Source organism: Dryobates pubescens, chromosome 26 (genome assembly GCF_014839835.1).
Source record: "Dryobates pubescens isolate bDryPub1 chromosome 26, bDryPub1.pri, whole genome shotgun sequence".
Lineage (NCBI taxonomy): Eukaryota > Metazoa > Chordata > Aves > Piciformes > Picidae > Dryobates > Dryobates pubescens.
The window spans coordinates 3,623,490-3,642,699 of record NC_071637.1 but is presented as its reverse complement, the minus strand read 5'-3'; the positions used below and the strand labels follow the sequence as shown (position 1 = coordinate 3,642,699).

The following is a 19,210-nucleotide window of genomic DNA, read 5'->3' as shown; positions in this document are numbered from 1 at the left end:
GTTCAGCTCAAACAGGAGGAGCTGGAATCAAACACTCTTCACTCTCCAAGAGAGTGCTCTGCTACATTGAGTGGTTTTTCCTCTAGTTCCCTTTCTAGCTTTTTTTGTGTCACAGGTATGAGGAGGGGTGCAACAGCTGATTTCAGGTCAGTCTCTGTTCTGTCTACTGGCTAACTGACTGTCTAGGAAATACTCAAATTCTTCCCCAGGATCCTGTGCACTATCCCATCACTACCCCAATGATAAATCCACCAAGACAGGCAAGAGAGCAGGAGCTGCTCTAGGGAATGAGCTCACTGCTGTTGGGCCAAGGCTCCCCTGGTAATTGGACTAGGTTGGCAGCTTCCACTTTGGTTGACACCTTTGAATACTGTAACAGGCTGGCTGCAGTTTGTGTAGGACACCAAGATTCAGCTGTGGGCAGCATTTCCCAGCTCTCAGGCTCACTGCTTTGTTAGATTTCTCACTCCAGGTTTACAGGAAGCTGAAACTGGTTTCTTACCCCTGACTCCTGGGATCCTCCCACTGAGTGATTCGTGTGTTGTGGTTGACAAAATACACTCTGCCATTGCTGTCAGTTCTCTTCTCTGAAAAGATCCAAATGCAAAGCACAATTATTAATATCTGCTTAGTGCATTGCTTGAGACTGCATCAAACTAACTAAATAAAAAATCAATCAACAGACCTAGCCACTACAGTCTTCAGGTTTCCCTGCACCTCCTCTGACTCAGCATCTTTTCACCTTATTCATGGATTCATAGCATGGTTTGGGTTGGAAGGGACTTGAAAGATCACCCAGTTCCAATCCCCTGCTATGGGCAGGGACACCTCCCACCAGCCCAGGCTGCTCAAGGCCCAAACTGGCCTTGAACACCTCCAGGGAGGGGACATCCACAACCTCCCTGGGCAACCTCTTCCAGTGTCTCCCCACCCTCACTCTATAAAGAATTTCTTCTCATTTGTAGTCTCAGTCTCCCCTCTTCCAGGGCAAAACCACTGTCCCTCATCCTGTCATTACAAGGCCTTGTTCAAAAGTCCTTCCCCAGCTCTCCTGCAGCTCCCTTCAGGTACTGGAAGGCTGCTCCAAGGTCTCCCTGGAGTCTTCTCTTGTCCAGGCTGAACGGCCCCAAGTCCCTCAGCCTGTTCCCATAGAGGAGGTTCTCCAGCCCTCTGATAGTCTTTGTGCCTCCCCTCTGTCCTCAGTCCATCAGCTCCATGTCCTCTTCTACTGGGGACACCAGAACTGGAAGCAGGATTGGAGGTGAGGTCTCAGCAGAGCAGTCAAGAGGCAGAATCCCCTCTCTTGTCCTGCTGCTCACACTCCTCTGGCTGCAGCCCAGCACACAGCTGCCTGCTGGGCTGCACTGCTGGCTCCTGGGGGGCTTCTCACCCCCAAATCTTTTTCTTCAGGGATGCTCTCAACCCACACTGCACCCAGCCTGGATTTGTGCCTGGGCTTGGCCCAGAACTTTGCCTATGTATCATAAAACTTGAATTTTTTCATCTGCTTGGTAGTCACAGCAGAAGTTAGTTTTACACTGACATTTTTGGCCACCCCTTCACAATTATATTAATTGCAAATTGTAACCCTGTAAAGCACACATTAGTTTACTCCAAAGTGAGGTGCAAGGCAAGAAGTGATTATTTGTCATTGTGAAAAAGCCTTTCACACCAACAGAGCTCTGCAAGAATTGGCTTGGAGAGGGAATTTGGCTGATTTAGAAGGGATCTGGAATCTGATTTAGCACAAATGGGATGGGGCAGGGGAATCCTCCACCAGGAAAGTGATGCAAAGAAAGGATGCCAGTGTGCAAGAGGCTATTATGGCAACTACAAGGAGTAAGCCAGAACACTTCATACTTTCTGCTCTGCTTTGAAACTGTACCTCCTTGTCAGGACTCTTCAACAGCATGCTTGATTAGAATTTTAAATGATTTTTAATCCAGATTTTCATGTTGAAAAACTAGCCTAGAACAGCTGACAAAATCATTTGGCAGGGGCATGCTTGAATGTTTAATTACACTGCACTACAAAACACTTGCAAGGCAGTCTTACCCCATCCATGTGGCAGAGGGCCAAGAGGATCAAACTCTTTGTTCTGTGTGGATGAAAAGTCCTGGTTCTGCAAGTCACACAAACAAATGGGTGCATTAATGACCACTCATTTGCTCCCCAGATGTTCCACCACAGCCAGCAGGGATTACTGCAGTAAATGCATTTTTATTCATGGTCCATGGAAGCAAAGATGCCAACCAGTTCTTTTTCTCCCTGGAGAAGGCCTACTTCACAGACATGGGCATGCTTAATTAACTACAGTGCTAAGAAAATCGTTTCCCTTTCAGTGCTCCTGCCTACACAGAAGGGAAATTTGTACAGCAGCACCCAAAATAATCAGAAAGCAAAGCACTTCATCCCTGCATTCAGTATAGTCCACTCCAGCACTAGCTTTGTGGTCCATTTTTTAATCTACACATACAGCAAATTTAGAACTAGATCATTCCTGTCAAGAGTCACAGAGTTGTCAGGGTTGGAAGGGACCTCAAGGCTCAGCCAGTTCCAACCCCCCTGCCATGGCCAGGGACACCTCACACTACAGCAGGTTGCTCACAGCCACCTCCAGCCTGGCTGCAAACACCTCCAGGCAGGAGGCTTCCACCACCTCCCTGGGCAACCTGTGCCAGGCTCTCACCACCCTCATGGGGAACAACTTCTTCCTAACATCCAAGCTGAATCTACTCACTTCTAGTTCTGCCCCATGAGCCATTGCTAATAGCATGAATGGGAGTTACTTGGTTTAGTGTTGGCCCTTAAGTGCTGGTCAAGGGTTGGACTGGATGATCTTTGAGGTCTTTTCCAACCAGATGTTGGATGCTGTGTAATCTGCTCTTCATCAGAGATAAATAATGGATTTGAAATTCTGGAAGGATTCTTTTCCATTTCCCTGCTTTCATAACATTCAGTCTGCATTACAGAATCACAGAATGGTAAGGGCTGGAAGGGACCTCCAAAGCTCATCCAGCCCAACCCCCTGCCAGAGCAGGGTCACCTAGAGTACATCACACAGGAACACATCCAGACAGGTTTTGAGTATCTCCAGAGAGGCAGACTCCACAGCCCCCCTGGGCAGCCTGCTCCAGGGCTCTGTCACCCTTACAGGGAAAAAAATTCTTCCTCATATTTCCATGGAACTTCCTCTGCCTCTTTTTCCACCACTGCCCCTTGACCTGTCATTGGGCATCACTGAGAAGAACATTGTTTTGTTTTGCCTAAAGCAGGAATATGTTCTGTGTGCTTGCTCACCTTCCAACAGCTCTGCCCAAGCAAATAAAAGACAGCTTAACAAACCAGCTTCATACTCAGCTGTGGCTTGTTTTGAAGCTGTGTCTCTTACCAATATTATACAAGAGCTTTATCAAAGTTCACCACTTATGCTCAGCTGATGGATTAAACAAAATAATCAGTGCATTGCATGTGCTGCCTGCAGGCATAGCAAGGACAGGAACTAAGGTTACCAGTTATCATTTCCTGCCATGCTATGCACACACAGAGATAGTCTCAGAAAGAATAAATCACAACAAATTCTGCTGGTTTTATGGGCAAAAGCACAGACTCCGATTGCACTGGGCTGGAAGGGACCCTCAAAAGTCATCTTGTCCAACCCCTTGTAGCCAGCAGGGACACCTCCAACCAGATCAGGCATCTACAGACTACATCAAGTCTCAGTTTGAATGTCTCCAGGGATGGGACCTCAACCACATCCCTGGGCAGCCTGTTCCAGTGCTTCATCACCCTCATTGTGAGGAACTTCCTCCCTGCTCCAGTTTCAAACTGTTGCTCCTCATGCTATCATGCTATCTCTACAAGCCCTTGTCAAAAGTCCCTCCCCAGCTCTCCTGTATGCCCTTCAAGTACTGTAAGGCTGCTTTAAGGTCTCCCTGGAGACTTCCCTTTTCCAGGCTGAACAGACCCAGCTCTCCCAATTTGTTCTTGTAGGAAAGGTGCTCCAGCCCTCTGATCATCTTTGTGGCCCTCCTCCAGACCCACTCCAGCAGGTCCACATCCTTCTTGTGTTGGTGACCCCAGAGCTGGACAAGGTGCTCCAGGTGAGGTCTCACCAGGGCAGAGGGGCAGGATGCCCTCTCTCCACTTGCTGGCCCTACTTCTTTTGATGCAGCCCAGGATGCCATTGACCTTCTGGGCTGCAAGTGCACACTGTTGGCTCACATCCAGCCTCTTGTCCACCAGCACCCCAAGGCCTTCTCTGCAGGGCTGCTCTTCATCTCATTATCCCCCAGCGTGGACTGATATCGAGGGCTGAATCAACCTAGGACCTCATCACCCACAAGGATGCCCCAAACCCAAACATACTTTCACCATGCAGAAGAGGCAGGGCTAGATATTTGGGGGGAAAAACAAACACACACCTTTTCTAGGCCTAGAAGAGAAATTGCTTACCCCATAAATAAACCTCTGATTGAACTGCTGCATAGCCCCTTGCAGCTGGCTGCGCTGGAGCTGCCACTGCTCGTAGTTGCGGACAGACTCCAGGGTGGGTCTCTGCCACGTCGTCGTCCTGGTGAAGTGGTCAACGTAGTAAATCCTCCCCATGTTGTCAACTCTTCTCTCCCAGCTTGGAAAACAAAATGGGAAGGAGCAGTTCTCAACAGCAGGCAAGGTGAAGGGCTCAAGAAGCACTTTCAGGCAAAGCAGCAGCATGCTGAAGTGGTTGTAAGGCGGGGGCTGCGCCAGCAGATTTGGGTTTTCTCCACTAAAAGCTATGTCAGAACTGAAATTCTTCTAAGCCTTCCATGGATAGAATAGAACAGAATAAACCAGGTTGGAAGAGACCTTCAAGATCATCCTGTCCAACCTATCATCCAACACCACCTAATCAACTAACCCATGGCACCAAGCACCCCATCCAGTCTCCTCCTGAACACCTCCAATGATGGCGACTCCACCACCTCCCCAGGCAGCCCATTCCAATGGGCAATCACTCTCTCTGTGGAGAACTTCTTCCTAACCTCCAGCCTAAACCTCCCCTGGCACAGCCTGAGACTGTGTCCTCTTGTCCCAGTGCCAGTTGCCTGGGAGAAGAGACCAACCTCTGCCTGACGACAACCTCCCTTAAGGTAGTTGTAGAGAGTAATAAGGTCACCCCTGAGCCTCCTCTTCTGCAGGCTAAGCAACCCCAGCTCCCTCAGCCTCTCCTCACAGGGCTGTGTTCCAAACCCCTCAGCAACTTTGTTGCCCTTCTCTGGACACCTTCCAGCAAGTCAACCTCCTTCCTAAACGGAGGGGCCTAGAACTGGACACAGGACTCAAGGTGTGGCCTAACCAGTGCAGTGTACAGGGGCAGAATGACCTCCCTGCACCTGCTGGCCACACTGTTCCTGATGCAGGCCAGGATGCCATTGGCCCTCTTGGCTGCCTGTGCACACTGCAGGCTCATGTTCAGCCTACCATCGACCAGCACCCCCAGGTCCCTCTCTGCCTGGCTGCTCTCAGCCACTCTGACCCCAGCCTGTAGCTCTGCATGGGGTTGCTGTGGCCAATGTGCAGAACCTGGCACTTGGATGTGTTCAATCTCATGCCCTTGGACTCTGCCCATCTGTCCAGCCTGTCGAGGTCAGAGTCTTCCAAGTCATACTCCTTGCATTTACTGTCCTCTCAGGATTTTTGGAAGCAGTTTAAGAGCTACAAAAAGCACTGTCAGTACCCCTCTGTCATTTCTGCCTTTATCCTGTCCCACAATAATCTGCAAAGCCCCTGACAGTTTGGGCTGTACTGTGCAAGCTTTCCTCCCACTCTAACTGGGCAGAAAATGGAAGTGTGGGATGTGGTTTGTGTTTTGTTTTGGGTTGGTTATTTAATGATCATGGTCAGTTCAGATGACATGAGTACTATTCATACCAACAAAAGGTAAGTTTAAGACACCAGTCAATCCTCTCAGAGCTCAAAATAAATTGACTAGGACAGGTGAGGTCCCTCTAGGAGACCACCTGCCAGTTTTTGCTCTTCCACATCCAGTTCTCTTGACTATGCCACAGGTTTCACTTTCTAGTTTTGCACAGCATGTGAACCACTCAAGTATGAGTGGAGGGCAGCAGAACAGTTCTGATGTCTTCCCTACATTAGAAAAACCAAAGCAGCAGAACCAATGTGAACAACCCTTCCATGCAGAGCTAACAGCATTGGATGTTCTGATCCTACCAGCTGGAAAAGCCTGATGACCAAAGCAGATTTCCAGAGTACAGCAGATAGGCAGCTGGGAAAGCTAAGACAAGAGCAGAGACTGCTAACAGTAACCTCAGGATAAAGAGGCAACCAAGAGCATTCTTGCCTCAGCTGAGAGTTACCTCAAGCCCAAAATACTTGTCTGTGGTTTAGGCTTCCTTTTACAGCTGGTGGAGTCTACTGTCTTGAACTGACAGCTGTTTCTCAGTAAAGATGCACTTGCTTCCTACCTTTGCCAGGAGCTGCAGATTCTGTTATCTTTGCCATCCCATGTGCCAGGCATTTTTGCAGCACGCCTTGGACACAGTCCAGAGCAGCTGCTTGCACTGGGTTCACATTTCTCTTTACAGCCCTGCTTTCTAGCTACAGAAACTGGCAAGTCAGTCAATGTCTGGGAAAAAATATCCAGAGAGATGCCAGACAAGCCCAGGGCTTCCCCTGGCTCACCTTGGAGGAAGAGGCTCCGGCCGGTCCCACGTCGTCCTTTTCTCCACGTGATCCACGTAGTAGACTCGGCCATGTTGGTCTACTCTCTGCTCCCAGCTGGAAAGGCAAGAGTGCTTTTAGCTGTCTCCACATCAAGCTGCTCCAACAATTCATCCACAGCATTAAGATGAAACAAAAAAGTTTGCTTTTATAACATGCTTCTTTCTAGATAAAATGCTCGAAACAAAGACTTGCTTCATAGAACGGGTGGGGTCGGAAGGGACCCCAATGATTACCCAGGTCCAAACCCACTGCCATGGGCAGGGACACCTCCCACCAGCCCAGCTTGCTCAAGGCCTCATCCAACCTGGCCTTGAACACCTCCAGGGAGGGGACATCCACACTCTCCCTGGGCAACCTCTTCCAGTGTCTCCCCACCCTCACTAGCCCAGGCTGCTCAAGCCCCCATCCAACCTCCAGGGAGGGAGCATCCAGGATTTGGCATGGATCACATTTATGCAGAGTTCATAAAGGCACTGGTTGCATTTTCTGCACCAGTCAGGGATCCTGACTGACAGCTGTATGTGCACAGAGCTGGGGAAGGGTATGGAGAACAGGGCTGGGGAGGAGCAGCTGAAGGGACTGGGGTTGTTAGGGTTGGAGAAAAGGAGGCTGAGGGGAGACCACATTGCTCTTTACACCTCCCTGAAAGGAGGATGGACTGAGGTGGGGGTTGGGCTCTTCCTCCTAGGATCAGGTGAGAGAAGGAGAGAAAATGGCCTGAAATTGTGCCAGGGAGGGTTAGGTTGGAGAGGAGGAAAAATGTGTTTGCTGCAAGAGTGGTCAGGGATTGGCACAGGCTGCCCAGGCAGGTGGTGGACTCCCCAGCCCTGGAGGTGTTCGAGAAACCTGTGGCCATGGTGGGGTTGGGTCAATAGCTGGACTGAAGAATCTCAGAGGGCTTTGCCAACCAAACCAAGTGTGTGATTCTCTGCATCAAATGTAACATCAGAGGAAAAATCCAAGCATGCTCCTTTACCATTGTTGTGGGTATCTACATGGTACAGCAACCAGAGATGCATTCAAGACTGCTTTTCTATCCCCCAGTTACCCTGTGAGTAAGCAAAGTAATTCAGAGCTCTCCTACCTTTAGCTTCAACTGCCTGCAATTTAAGGCAGCAGTGTCACCAATTACACCATTCACATGGGGATGCTTTTGTTTAGAATTTAAATGAGAGCTCTCAGGCAATGCATCTCAGTACCTGAAGCAGGCCTACAAAAAAGCTGGGGAGGGACTTTGACAAGGGCTGGGAGTGCCAGGATGAAGGGGCAATGGCTTTGAGCTGGAAGAGGCAAGACAGAGTGGAGATCAGGAAGAAATTCTTTCAAGTGAGGGTGGGGAGACACAGGCACAGGTTGCCCAGGGAGGGTGTGGATGTCCCCTCCCTGGAGGTGCTCAAGGCCAGGTTGGATGAGGCCTTGAGCAAGCTGGGCTGGTGGGAGGTGTCCCTGCCCATGGCAGGGGGGTTGGAATGAGATGATCTTGAAGGGCCCTTCCAACCCAAACCATTCTATGATATATTACCTAGCAAATACAGGTTGCCCAGGGAGGTGGTGGAAGCCTCATCCCTGGAGGTGTTTGCAGCCAGGCTGGATGTGGCTGTGAGCAACCTGCTGCAGTGTGAGGTGTCCCTGGCCATGGCAGGGGGGTTGGAACTGGCTGATCCTTGAGGTACCTTCCAACCCTAACAATTCTCTATGACAATAAATCCCATGTGCCTGAATCACAGCACTGTGCCCACACTACTCCCAGGAGCTGCAGTATTAAGTCCTAAACTTCAGGACATATAGAATCATAGAATCAATAAGGTTGAAAAGACCTCAAAGATCATCAAGTCCAACCTGGCACCCAAAACCTCCTGACAACTAAACCACAGCACCAAGTGCCACATCCAATCCCCTCTTGAACACCTCCAAGGATGGTGACTCCACCACCTCCCTGGGCAGCACATCCCAATGGCTAACAACTCTCTCTGGGAAGAACTTTCTCCTCACCTCCAGCCTAAACTTCCCCTGGCACAGCTTTAGACTGTGTCCTCTTGTTCTGCTGCTGGGTGCCTGGGAGAAGAGACCAACCCCCAGCTGGCTACAACCTCCCTTCAGGGAGTTGTAGAGAGCAAGGTCTCCCCTGAGCCTCCTCTTCTCCAGCCTAAGCAACCCCAGCTCCCTCAGCCTCTCCTCACAGGGCTGTGCTCCAGACCCTTCCCCAGCCTCATTGCCCTTCTCTGGACACCTTCCAGAGTCTCAATGTCCTTCTTAAATTGAGGGGCCCAGAACTGGACACAGGACTCAAGGTGTGGCCTAAGCAGTGCTGAGCACAGGGCACAATGACTTTCCTGCTCCTGCTGGCCACACTCTTCCTGATGCAGGCCAGGATGCCACTGGCTTTCCTGGTCACCTGGGCACACTGCTGGCTCCTGTTCAGCTGCTGTCAACCACTACCCCCAGGTCCCTTTCTGCCTGGCTGCTCCCCAGCCACTCTGACCCCAGCCTGTAGCACTGCCTGGGGTTGTTGTGGCCAAAGTGCAGCACCCAGCACTTGGACTTATGTCCTGCTCTAGCAGCTTCTCTTCAACTTACCTATACCAATAGTAACTGGAAGGCTGCAGGCTGTGCATCAAACTGTGAAACATAAACCTTCTATCTTTTGCTGACATGGGAAAGTATGACAAGTATCAAAGATACCTGAAAGGTTCTTCTCTTGAATAAACCATTCTGGGAGACAGAGTTATGAATAAGATCAAGCTAATAATGGGGGAGGAGGGTATCTGCTATGCAGCAAAAGGCAGATGTCACAAACACTTTGTTACACCTACTCTAAGTACAAGAAACCCAGAAATCACAGGATTCCTAGATTGGAAAAGACCTTTAAGACCATGAAGTCAAATCATTAACCTAACACTTGACAAGTCAGCACAGACCAAAAAGAAAAACCCAGACCAAACCACAAAACAGTAAATCACTGCACTCATACCCAGGTGGAAGAGGACCTTGACTGACTGTGGTAAGTGCCTGAGGTGGAGGATTTACTGGTTGGACTTGTCTTGATACTGGAGGTGTGGTGAGTGCAGGAGTTGCAGGAGCTGTTGTTGCAGGAGCTGTAGTTGCAGCTGTTGCCCCCTCAGGGCTCTGTTCTGGAGATGTATTTGCAGCTGTGCCTGCCAGTGAGCCTGCACTGGCCCCTTCATTCTCTGTGGACGTGGATGAAGGACCATTGACACTTGCTGTGATGTCAGAGATATCAAAGAGAGAAGGGAAAACAGCTTTTAACTGACATTTACCATCAATCTATTTCAGAAGCAGTAAATCACAAAAGCCAACATGCAAGAACTGGCACTGCCAAGCACACACACACACACACAGGGGGCATCTCATACAAAACCTAAAAAGCAACCTTGCCTCACTTTGTACAAATGCTTTAATCCCAGAACTGCCATCAGTGGCTCAAGGTTGATACTTCTCATGGAAGAAGTCATCTTTACCAAAGCAGGGAGCCAGCATCCCATAGACACCAAACAACTGGCAACACAGAACCCACTTCCTTGCACTGAGGAGTTACTTACTTTATTATTTGGCATAAGAGCTTAAGGGATAATAAACACAACATTTTCATAGCTTCACAGATTGCATTGGGTTGAAGAGACCCTCAAAGGTCATCATATCCAACCCCATGGAGGCAGCAGGGACACCTGCAAGTACAGCAGGCTGCCCAGGGCCCCATCAAATCTGATCTTGAATGTCTCCAGGGACAGGGCCTCCCCACCCCTGGGCAACCTGTTCCAGTATTTCACCACTCTCATTGTGCAGAACTTCCTCCTGATGTCCAACCTGATTGTCCCCTGCTCCAGTGTCAAACCATTGCCCCTTGTTCTATCACTACAAGCCATTCTGAACCTGTTTTCAAGCAGGTCCAGGTCCTTCTTGTGGTGAGGAACCACAGCTGGACACAGCACTGCAGGTGAGGTCTCCCCAGAGCAGAGGGGCAGGATCCCCTCTCTCCATCTCTGGCCACACTGCTTTTTGATGCAGCCCAGGCTGCTGTTTGCCTTCTGGGCTGTGAGTGCCCATTGCTGGCTCCTGTCCAGCTTCTCCCCCACCAGCACCCACAAGTCCTTTCTCTGCAGGGCTGCTCTCAATCTCATCACCCCCAGCCTGGACTGCTATCAAGGATTACCCAGATCCAGCTGCAGGACCTTGCACTTTTCCTTATTGAGCTTCATGAAAGTCTCCTCAGCCTCCTCTCCAGCCTCTCCAAGTCCTAGGCCACTGCACAGAGAGGAGTTCTTGGAAAGGGAGGGGAATACATACAGCCTTGAAACCTTTTCAAGCCTTTTCCTGAATGCCATTTTGTGACTGGGAGAAAAAGCCAGGTCTCATTACTACACTACATCTTTAAAAGCAACGACTGTATCACAGCTTCCCACCCAGACTCAGCATTTGTTACTTGTGATAATGAAACTGCTGAAGCAGATGGCAGTGTATGGGGGAAAGGAATTACCCTAAAAGCATCAACTACCTTCTCAGGACTATTTAAAGGTTTGTAGTTTTATAATAACAGGATTAAGAATGAAAAACCCCCAACAAACCAAAAGCCTACCCATTCCAGTGCAGGAAAGCAATGAATGAGGAGCAACAGTGCTGCTATGAAGTGTGAGCAGCAGGATAGGGAGGGGACTCTCTGCTGAGACCCCACCTGCAGCACTGCCTCCAGTTCTGGTGTCTCTAGCACAAGGAGGACATGGAACTGCTGGAGAGGGCCCAGAGGAGGTCATGAAGATGATCAGAGGGCTGCAGAACCTCCCCTATGGCGACAAGTTGAGGGAGTTTGGGCTCTTCTGCATGCAGAAAAGGCAGCACCAAGGAGACCTTAGAGCAGACATCCAGTATCTGAAGAGGGCTCCAGGAGAGCTGGGGAGGGACTTTTGACAAGGGCTGGGAGTGCCAGGAAAAGGGACAATGCTTTTAAACTAGAAGAGAGGAGGTTGAGACTAGAGGTTAGGAAGAAATTCCTTAGAGTGAGGGTGGGGAGACACTGGAACAGGTTGCCCAGGGAAGTTAAGGATACCCCCCTCCCTGGAGGTGTTCAAGGCCAGGATGGATGAGGCCTTGAGCACCCTGGGCTGGTAGGAGGTGTCCCTGCCCATGGCAGGGGGTTTGAAACAAGATGATCTTTAAAGCCCCTTCCAACCCAAACCATTGTATGAATCTGTTCCACAGAGTTAATCTCCAAATGCAGGAGCAACTACCCAGTGTTTCAAACCCAAATGTTATAAACTGGAGGCAGTTCTGGGAGTCCTTCAGTAGATTTCACCTCAAGCCTCAAACTCAGTGGATGTCTTAGTGCTGTACCATCCACTTGTGTTCTTTTGGTCCCAGCTGCACTCTACACAGCAGCATCACCAAAATCATCATTTAGCACACATGGAACTAGAGATATTTCTAATTAACAGGAGCAGTGATGAGACAACAGGTACTGACTGCAAGCTACAAACCAGTCCTTCAGAAGATACCTGCCCAAACATTCACCATGAAAAATCCAAGGTACAAATCAGCACCAGAAGTGGCTCCTCACCCCCAGGAGGTGCAGCTGGCCCTAGAATACCTACCTGCTACTGAAGGGGGTCTGCGGGGAGTGGGTGGAGGTGGTCTGGAAGGCCTGGGAGGTCGAGAAGGTTTGCAGTTCCCATTGGTGAGCAATGGAGAATCACTGCCATTAACAGTCTTGTTTTCACTGGCAGCAGCATCTTCAGAGCTTTCCAGGCTGTTGGAGTTAGTCCTTTGGCAGGAAAAGACAAAGCAGAACTGTTCTAACAGGGTAGGGGTGCCATGAAACTCTATGGAAGCCACTAGAATGTGAGAGTTGTGCTGAGGTGAGATGCCTGCATTCATAGCACTGATAACTGTCTACACATCTCTAACAACCTACTAAGGGTTGATCTCCTGAGGTGTAGGACACCTCCACTAATGAAGAGGTTGTGAACTAGATGTCTGTCTGGGACATCTGTCACTGAAATCTCCTCTTCTGCTTCCCAGCTCTACACAACTGCCTTCAGGCTCAGGCTCTGGATTTCACTGCTCAACTATTTCTGCCCACAGATTCCACTTGCCTCTGATGAGATGAGAAGCTGTCAAAGACCCAACAACAGCCTGTGTGGATGTGCTCCACAGCATCACTTCATGATAGGGGTTGGAAACAAGACCAATTTCCCCTGCCAAGGCAGAGTCACTTAGAGAAGGTCACACAGGAACAAGTCCAGAGATGGAGACTCCACCACCTCTCTGGGCAGCCTGCTCCAGGGCTCTGTCACCCTTAAGTGCCTCCTCATGTTTAGATGGAACTTCTTATGTTCAAGTATGTGTCCATCACCCCTTGTCCTGTCACTGGGCACCACTGACAAAAGCCTGGTCCCATCCTCCTGACACCCTCCCTTTAAATACTGATAGCACTGATGAGATCTCCCCTCAGAGCCTTCTCCTCTCCAGACTAAAAATCCCCAATTCTCTCAGTCTTTCCTCATCAGGGAGATGCTCCATTTCCCTCAGCATCTTTGTAGCCCTTTTCTGTACCCTCTCCAGTAAGTCCCTGTCCTTCTTGAAGCAGGGAGCCCAGCACTGGACACAGTACTCCAGGTGTGGCCTCACCAGGGCAGAGTAGAGTGGGAGGATAAAATATCTGTAGCACTGCCAAGTAATGAAAGTGACCTGGTGCTCCTTGCAGGTTAATCCACCATCAAGTATGGCCACACTTTATCCTAGCAAACAGCAGGGTGCATGATCTGACATTGACCTTAACTGCTAGGCAGCTTCTGCTGTCTTCTTGGTATCTTTGGTATCTTCTCAACAAAGCCAAATAGATTCTGATACCTCCATGCAAAACAGTGTACAAGTGTCCAGAGACTGGCAAGAAAGCTGGTGAAGGGTCTGGACAACAGGGCTGGTGAGGAGCAGCTGAGGCAGCTGGGGTTGTTTAGTCTGGAGAAGGTTGAAGGAAGACCTCATTGCCCTCTTCAACCTCCTTTCAGGGAGTTGAAGTGAGGTGGGGATTGGTCTCCTCTGCCTGGTAGCAGGTGATAGGATCAGAGGAAATGGCCTAAAACTCTGCCAGGGGAGGCTTAGGTTGGAGAATAGGAAAAATGTCTTTCCTGAAAGAGTGACCAGAGATTGGCACAGGCTGCCCAGGGGCATGGTGGGCTCACCATCCCTGAAGCAGTTTGGGAGGCATGTGGAAATGGCACTTCAGGACATGGTTTGGGGGGCATGGTGGTGTTGGTAGTTGGACTCCATGATCTCTGAGGTCTCTTCCAACCAAAACAATTCTACAATTCTGTGTTTTCTAACCAGTGCCATTGACTCAGAAATCACAGGGGTCAGAGGAGTTGGAAGGGACCCAAAGAGAACATCCAGTCCAACCTCCTTGCCAGAGCAGGACCTAGCTCAGGTCACACAGGAATGCATCCAGATGGGCCTTGAAAGCCTCCAGAGAAGGAGACTCCACAACTTCTCTGGAGAGCCTGTTCCTGTGCTCTGGGACTCTTACAGTAAAGCAGTTCCCCCTTCTGTTGAGGTGGAACCTCCTGTGCTGCAGCTTACATCCATTGCTCCTTGTCCTATCCCAGGGAGCAAGTGAGCAGAGCCTGTCCCCTTCTGCCTGCCCCCCAGCCCTCAGATATTGATAGACATTTATTAAATCCCCTCCCAGTCTTCTCTTTTCCAGACTGAACAGCCCCAGGGCTCTCAGCTTCTCCTCACCAGGCAGTGCTCAGTCCCCTAATCATCCTTGCAGCCCTCCACTGGACCCTCTCCAGCAGATCCCTGTCCCTCAACCCAGGGAGCAATATTCAGGTTGGAAAAGACCCTCAGGATCACTAAGTCCAACCCATAACCCTGTTCTACAAAGTCCACCCCCTAAACCATACCCCCAAGGGTACCATAAGGTCTCCATGTGGACTCCATTGATTTTGTTTTCATTTTTTTATAATGTATTTTACTTGGGTTAATCATTGGGGAAAGGATGAGGGATAAAAAAGGAGGGGGAAAACCCAAACCAAAAGGGGAGTTTTGCTTTGGGATTGCATGGAAGCAAACTGAAGCTAAAAGATGAGGCTGATAAGGAAAACAATCTGATATGTGAAGGGACAAGAGTCCAGTATTGATGTTTAGGGACACCCTCAGATCTCTGCAGGGAATACTCAGAATCTCTGCAGTTGTCTTTACAACCCCCACAATCCCTTTCTCCAACCTGCAAACACTAAAAGGCTGCAGCAAGAAGGGAGGAAAGAAGTCTTACCGTGTATCGCTCCGTACTCTGGAGCTATCATTCTGTGTGGGACCTTAAAAACCAGAAAGAAAAAGACAACAGAAGTATAAGCAACATTCTGAATCACTTCCAAGGCAAGAGGCAGTCTCAACTGGTCACCTTCCTTTCACATTTGAAGGTGTTTCGCTGTGCTGCTCATCTCCTGTCCTGCCTGCCTCTGGGTGTATTCATTCGTTTTAATCCAAGGCCACAGTGAGTGGCATTTTCACCCTCTGGAGGATGCAGGAGGACATCATTTGACTGCATGAATGTTGCCCAACACATGCAGCTCAGTAACAGTCTTAGAATCATTAACAGTTGGAAAAGACCTTTAAGATCATGGAGTCCAACCGTAACCAACTACCATGACCACTAAACTGCATCCTGAAGCACCACATCCACAGCTTCTTAGACACCTCCAGGAATGGTGGCTCCACCACGTCCCTGGGCAGCCTGGTCCCACCCCTGGCAACTCCTACAACAAAGAATTTTTTCCTAATCTCTAACCTAACCCTCCCCTGGCACAATTTCAGGTCCTTTCTTCTCCTCCTATCACCTGATACTCGGGAGAAGAGACCAACCCCAGATTCACTCCAACAGGCTTTCAGGGAGTTGTAGAGAGCAATGAGGTCTCCCCTCAGCCTTGTCTGCCTTTCAGCACTATCAAGCAGTGTTTTCATTCTTGAGCAGGAGCTGGCTTTTCATATTCTCTCCCTTTCCAATCATGACAGGCACAACAGGAAAGGCAACAACTTCTCTAAACCCACCTCTGTGGTTGGCCAGCAAGCAACCATGAGAGGTTTGTTTTCTGCTGCCTAAACATGAGCCAGCAGTGTGCCCAGGTGGCCAAGAAGGCCAAGGGCATCCTGGCCTGCATTAAGAATGGTGTGACCAGCAGGAGCAGGGAAGTCATTGTGCCCCTATATTCTGCATTGGTTAGGCCACACCTTGAGTCCTGTGTCCAGTTCTGGGCCCCCCAGTTTAAGCAGGACATTGAGACACTTGAAGGTGTCCAGAGAAGGACAACAAGGCTGGGGAGGGGTCTGGAGCACAGCCCTGTGAGGAGAGGCTGAGGGAGCTGGGGTTGCTTAGCCTGGAGAGGAGGAGGCTCAGGGGAGACCTCATTGCTCTCTACAACTCCCTGAAGGGTAGTTGTAGCCAGGAAGGGGTTGGTCTCTTCTCCCAGGCAACCAGCACCAGAACAAGAGGACACAGTCTCAAGCTGTGCCAGGGGAAGTTTAGGCTGGAGGTGAGGAGAAAGTTCTTCCCAGAGAGAGTTGTTAGCCATTGGAGTGTGCTGCCCAGGGAGGTGGTGCAGTCACCATCCCTGGAGGTGTTCAAGAGGGGATTGGATGTGGCACTTGGTGCCATGGTGTAGTCATGAGGTCTGTGGTGCCAGGTGGGACTTGGTGATCTTTGAGGTCTCTTCCAACCTCGGTGATACTGTGATAGAGGACATGGATACAAGATGTGCCAGGGGAGGTTCAGGCTGGACACTAGGAAGTATTTCTTCACTTCTTCAAACATTGGAATGGTCTGCCCAGGGCAGTGCTGGAGTCACCATCCCTGGAGGTGTTTAAGTGTTGTGTGGACCTGGTGCTTAGGGACATAGTTTAGTGCTGACCCTTCAGTGCTGGGTCAAAGGTTGGCCTGGATGATCTTAAAGGTCTCTTCCAGCCAAATACATTCTGTGATTCTCCAGCCTGGACCCTCCCCTTTCTCTGTAAATTATTTAATATGCAGGCATCCAAGCAGGTACAAACTAGGCCTGCACTCCAAGCAGACTTACAGCAGCTCAACCGAGATTTGCAAATATTTTACAACGGCTTCATTCAGCCAGCTTGGAAAATATTTGCCAGCATTTGCAGTCCTTGAGCACCAGCTACTCAGCCATGGAGACAGCACAAATACTGCACTTCCACAGAATTAAACAAATGTCATTCACAAAGAAGTCACTCATCACTTCTGATGGGAGCTCTGTACAGCTGTGAGCTAAAGCCAAGGAAGGAGCCATGCAAAGGCTTAGTGATAATGTGCTGCTGGTGGGCTGTGTGAGTTTAATCCCAGAAACTGAGGTCTTAACTTCAAAAGCTACTCAATAAATGTGTTTGCCTGGAAATATCTTTAGCCTCTACAATAAGAATGTGTCAGACTGCTCAAAAGATTTAAGTCTTCCCTCCTGTGTGCTCCACTCCCCTCATTATCTGGGACCCTCTGCTGACCCCCTGGCTTGGAATGTCAATGTCTGTCTTCACTGTTGAGCCCTGAAGTGTAACTAGTACTCAGTTCCACCACCTCCATGCCACCTTCTACTCACTAGCACCTTTTTCTCAGTAGGTGGATTTCAGCAAATGGAGGAAAAGCAAAGACAAAAGCCAAGAACTGCATAAGAGGGAAATCACAGAATGTTAGAGGTTGGAAGGGACCTCCAGAGATGGAGTCTAACCCCCCTGCCAAAGGCAGGATGTGTTCCTTTGATTAATTATCTCTATCAAGATACCTCAGCCCTGCTCTACAAGCCCCACAGTATCTCAGCATTTACCTTTCATGCACAGAAATATTTCCACCCAATCAGATCATGTGGCTGATTACTTCCACAAGATGCAAAGAAAGGTGGAGTGAAAGCTCTAAGAGAGAATGGCTACAGAGCTACTGTATTAATTCATTTCCCCTGTGATACTTGGATAGACTCTCAAAGCAATTTCCCCACATCCTTTAAGAAAAACCCAAACCCCTACCAACAGAGGCCTCAAACCTGCCACTAAACTGCTGAGGTAGCTGTGACAGCAGCCAGCCTCTGCAGTGCAGCATTCTGGAGAAACCACCTCTTAGCTATTCTTATTTTTCAATGCACAATACCCTCAAGAATGTTCTGCCACTTGCCCTGCACCAATGGAATTAAAACTAAAGGCTTTCATCACAGTTTGGATTGCTACACAGAAATCAGCAAAGGGCAGAAGATAAAGCTGCTGATCTTACTTGCCTTACAGTAAGGCTGAAAATCTTCCCTGTGGACTAAGGCTCCCAGCCCAAACAAACATACAGAAGAGTTCTGGTCTCTACAAACAGGAAGTTATAGAAGCTGCTGTTGTTGTGATTATTAAAACACTGTGTCAAAGCCTCCAGGAAAAAAAGGCTTTGCATACAGAAGGCAGAGGGGGGAGGTTGAAAAAGACTTCTGGAAGTCGTTGAGTTCAACTTCCCTGCTAAAGAAAGTTTGTCTAGATCAGGTTGTACAGGAAGGTGTCCAGGTGGGTCTTAAAAGTCTCTGGAGAAGGAGACTCCATGGTCACTCTGGGCAGCTTGCTCCAGGGCTGTCACCCTCAAAGTAAAGAAGCCTTTCCTTAAGCTCAGGTGAAACCTCCTCTGTTCTAGTTTGTACCCACTGCCCCCTCTCCTGTCAGTGGGTACCAGCCCCATCCTCTTGACCTCCACCCTTTAGGTATTTATATGCATTGAGAAGATCCTCTGTCTTCCCTTGTCCGGGCTAAAGAGCCCCAGGTCTCTGATCCTGTCCTCCTATGAGAGTCCAGTGCCTAATCCTCTTTGTGGTCCCTCCGTCGGACTCTCTCCAGTTGTTCCCTGTTCCTCCTGAACTGTGGAGCCCAGAAGTGGACAGAGTACTCCAGCTGCAGCCTCACCTGGTGTATGCTGAGGGCACAATTGAATTGCAAGTTACTTACTTCTTGTAGTTGAGGCATCCCCATTGGTTAGGAGCTCAGGATCCACCTGCATCCCGTCTAGACAGACAGATAAATCTCCCACCACTTCTGCTGGCTCTCTGTCACCAACAAGATGCAATGTCACTACTACCTGCTCAACTGAAGAAACACAGAAAAGAATGGGAGCTTAGCACATGACAAAGAAGTGCATTTTATTCAAGCAGCAAACCATACACCTCATTTCTAAAGCAACTCATCCACCCCTCCTCAAACCCCTACAATTAAGAGTTCTTCAGGTCTTCATTGGTATCATGAGCAGATATCAATTCCATCTCCTGAGGAAAATCTTTCCACAGTTTTCTAATGGCATTAAGATTCACATTCACAGTGGGAAGATCCTGCACCACATCTCCAGACCAAAGGTGTTTTCAGGGTAAATAACTGGCTTTCAGTGAAACAGAACTGCAAATTAATGTTCTTGATGAAATGAGTTGAAAGAAAACACAGTGGATGAGAGCAGGCTGTCTGG

At 49.3% G+C, this 19,210-nt stretch overlaps 1 protein-coding gene across 2 annotated transcripts in view; it reads right to left on the bottom strand.

Moving 5' to 3' along the window:
* The window catches only part of ITCH (itchy E3 ubiquitin protein ligase), a 76,106-nt gene that overhangs the window by 20,209 nt on the left and 36,687 nt on the right, over positions 1-19,210 (bottom strand). For both annotated transcript variants that reach the window (XM_054173431.1, XM_054173432.1), the window contains 8 exons: positions 18,703-18,840; positions 15,011-15,053; positions 12,330-12,499; positions 9,698-9,947; positions 6,685-6,780; positions 4,456-4,630; positions 2,056-2,122; positions 503-587 (listed from right to left, as the gene is read on the bottom strand). In XM_054173431.1, coding sequence (XP_054029406.1) covers positions 503-587; positions 2,056-2,122; positions 4,456-4,630; positions 6,685-6,780; positions 9,698-9,947; positions 12,330-12,499; positions 15,011-15,053; positions 18,703-18,840 — 1,024 coding nt within the window. The remainder of the gene's footprint in view (positions 1-502; positions 588-2,055; positions 2,123-4,455; positions 4,631-6,684; positions 6,781-9,697; positions 9,948-12,329; positions 12,500-15,010; positions 15,054-18,702; positions 18,841-19,210) is intronic.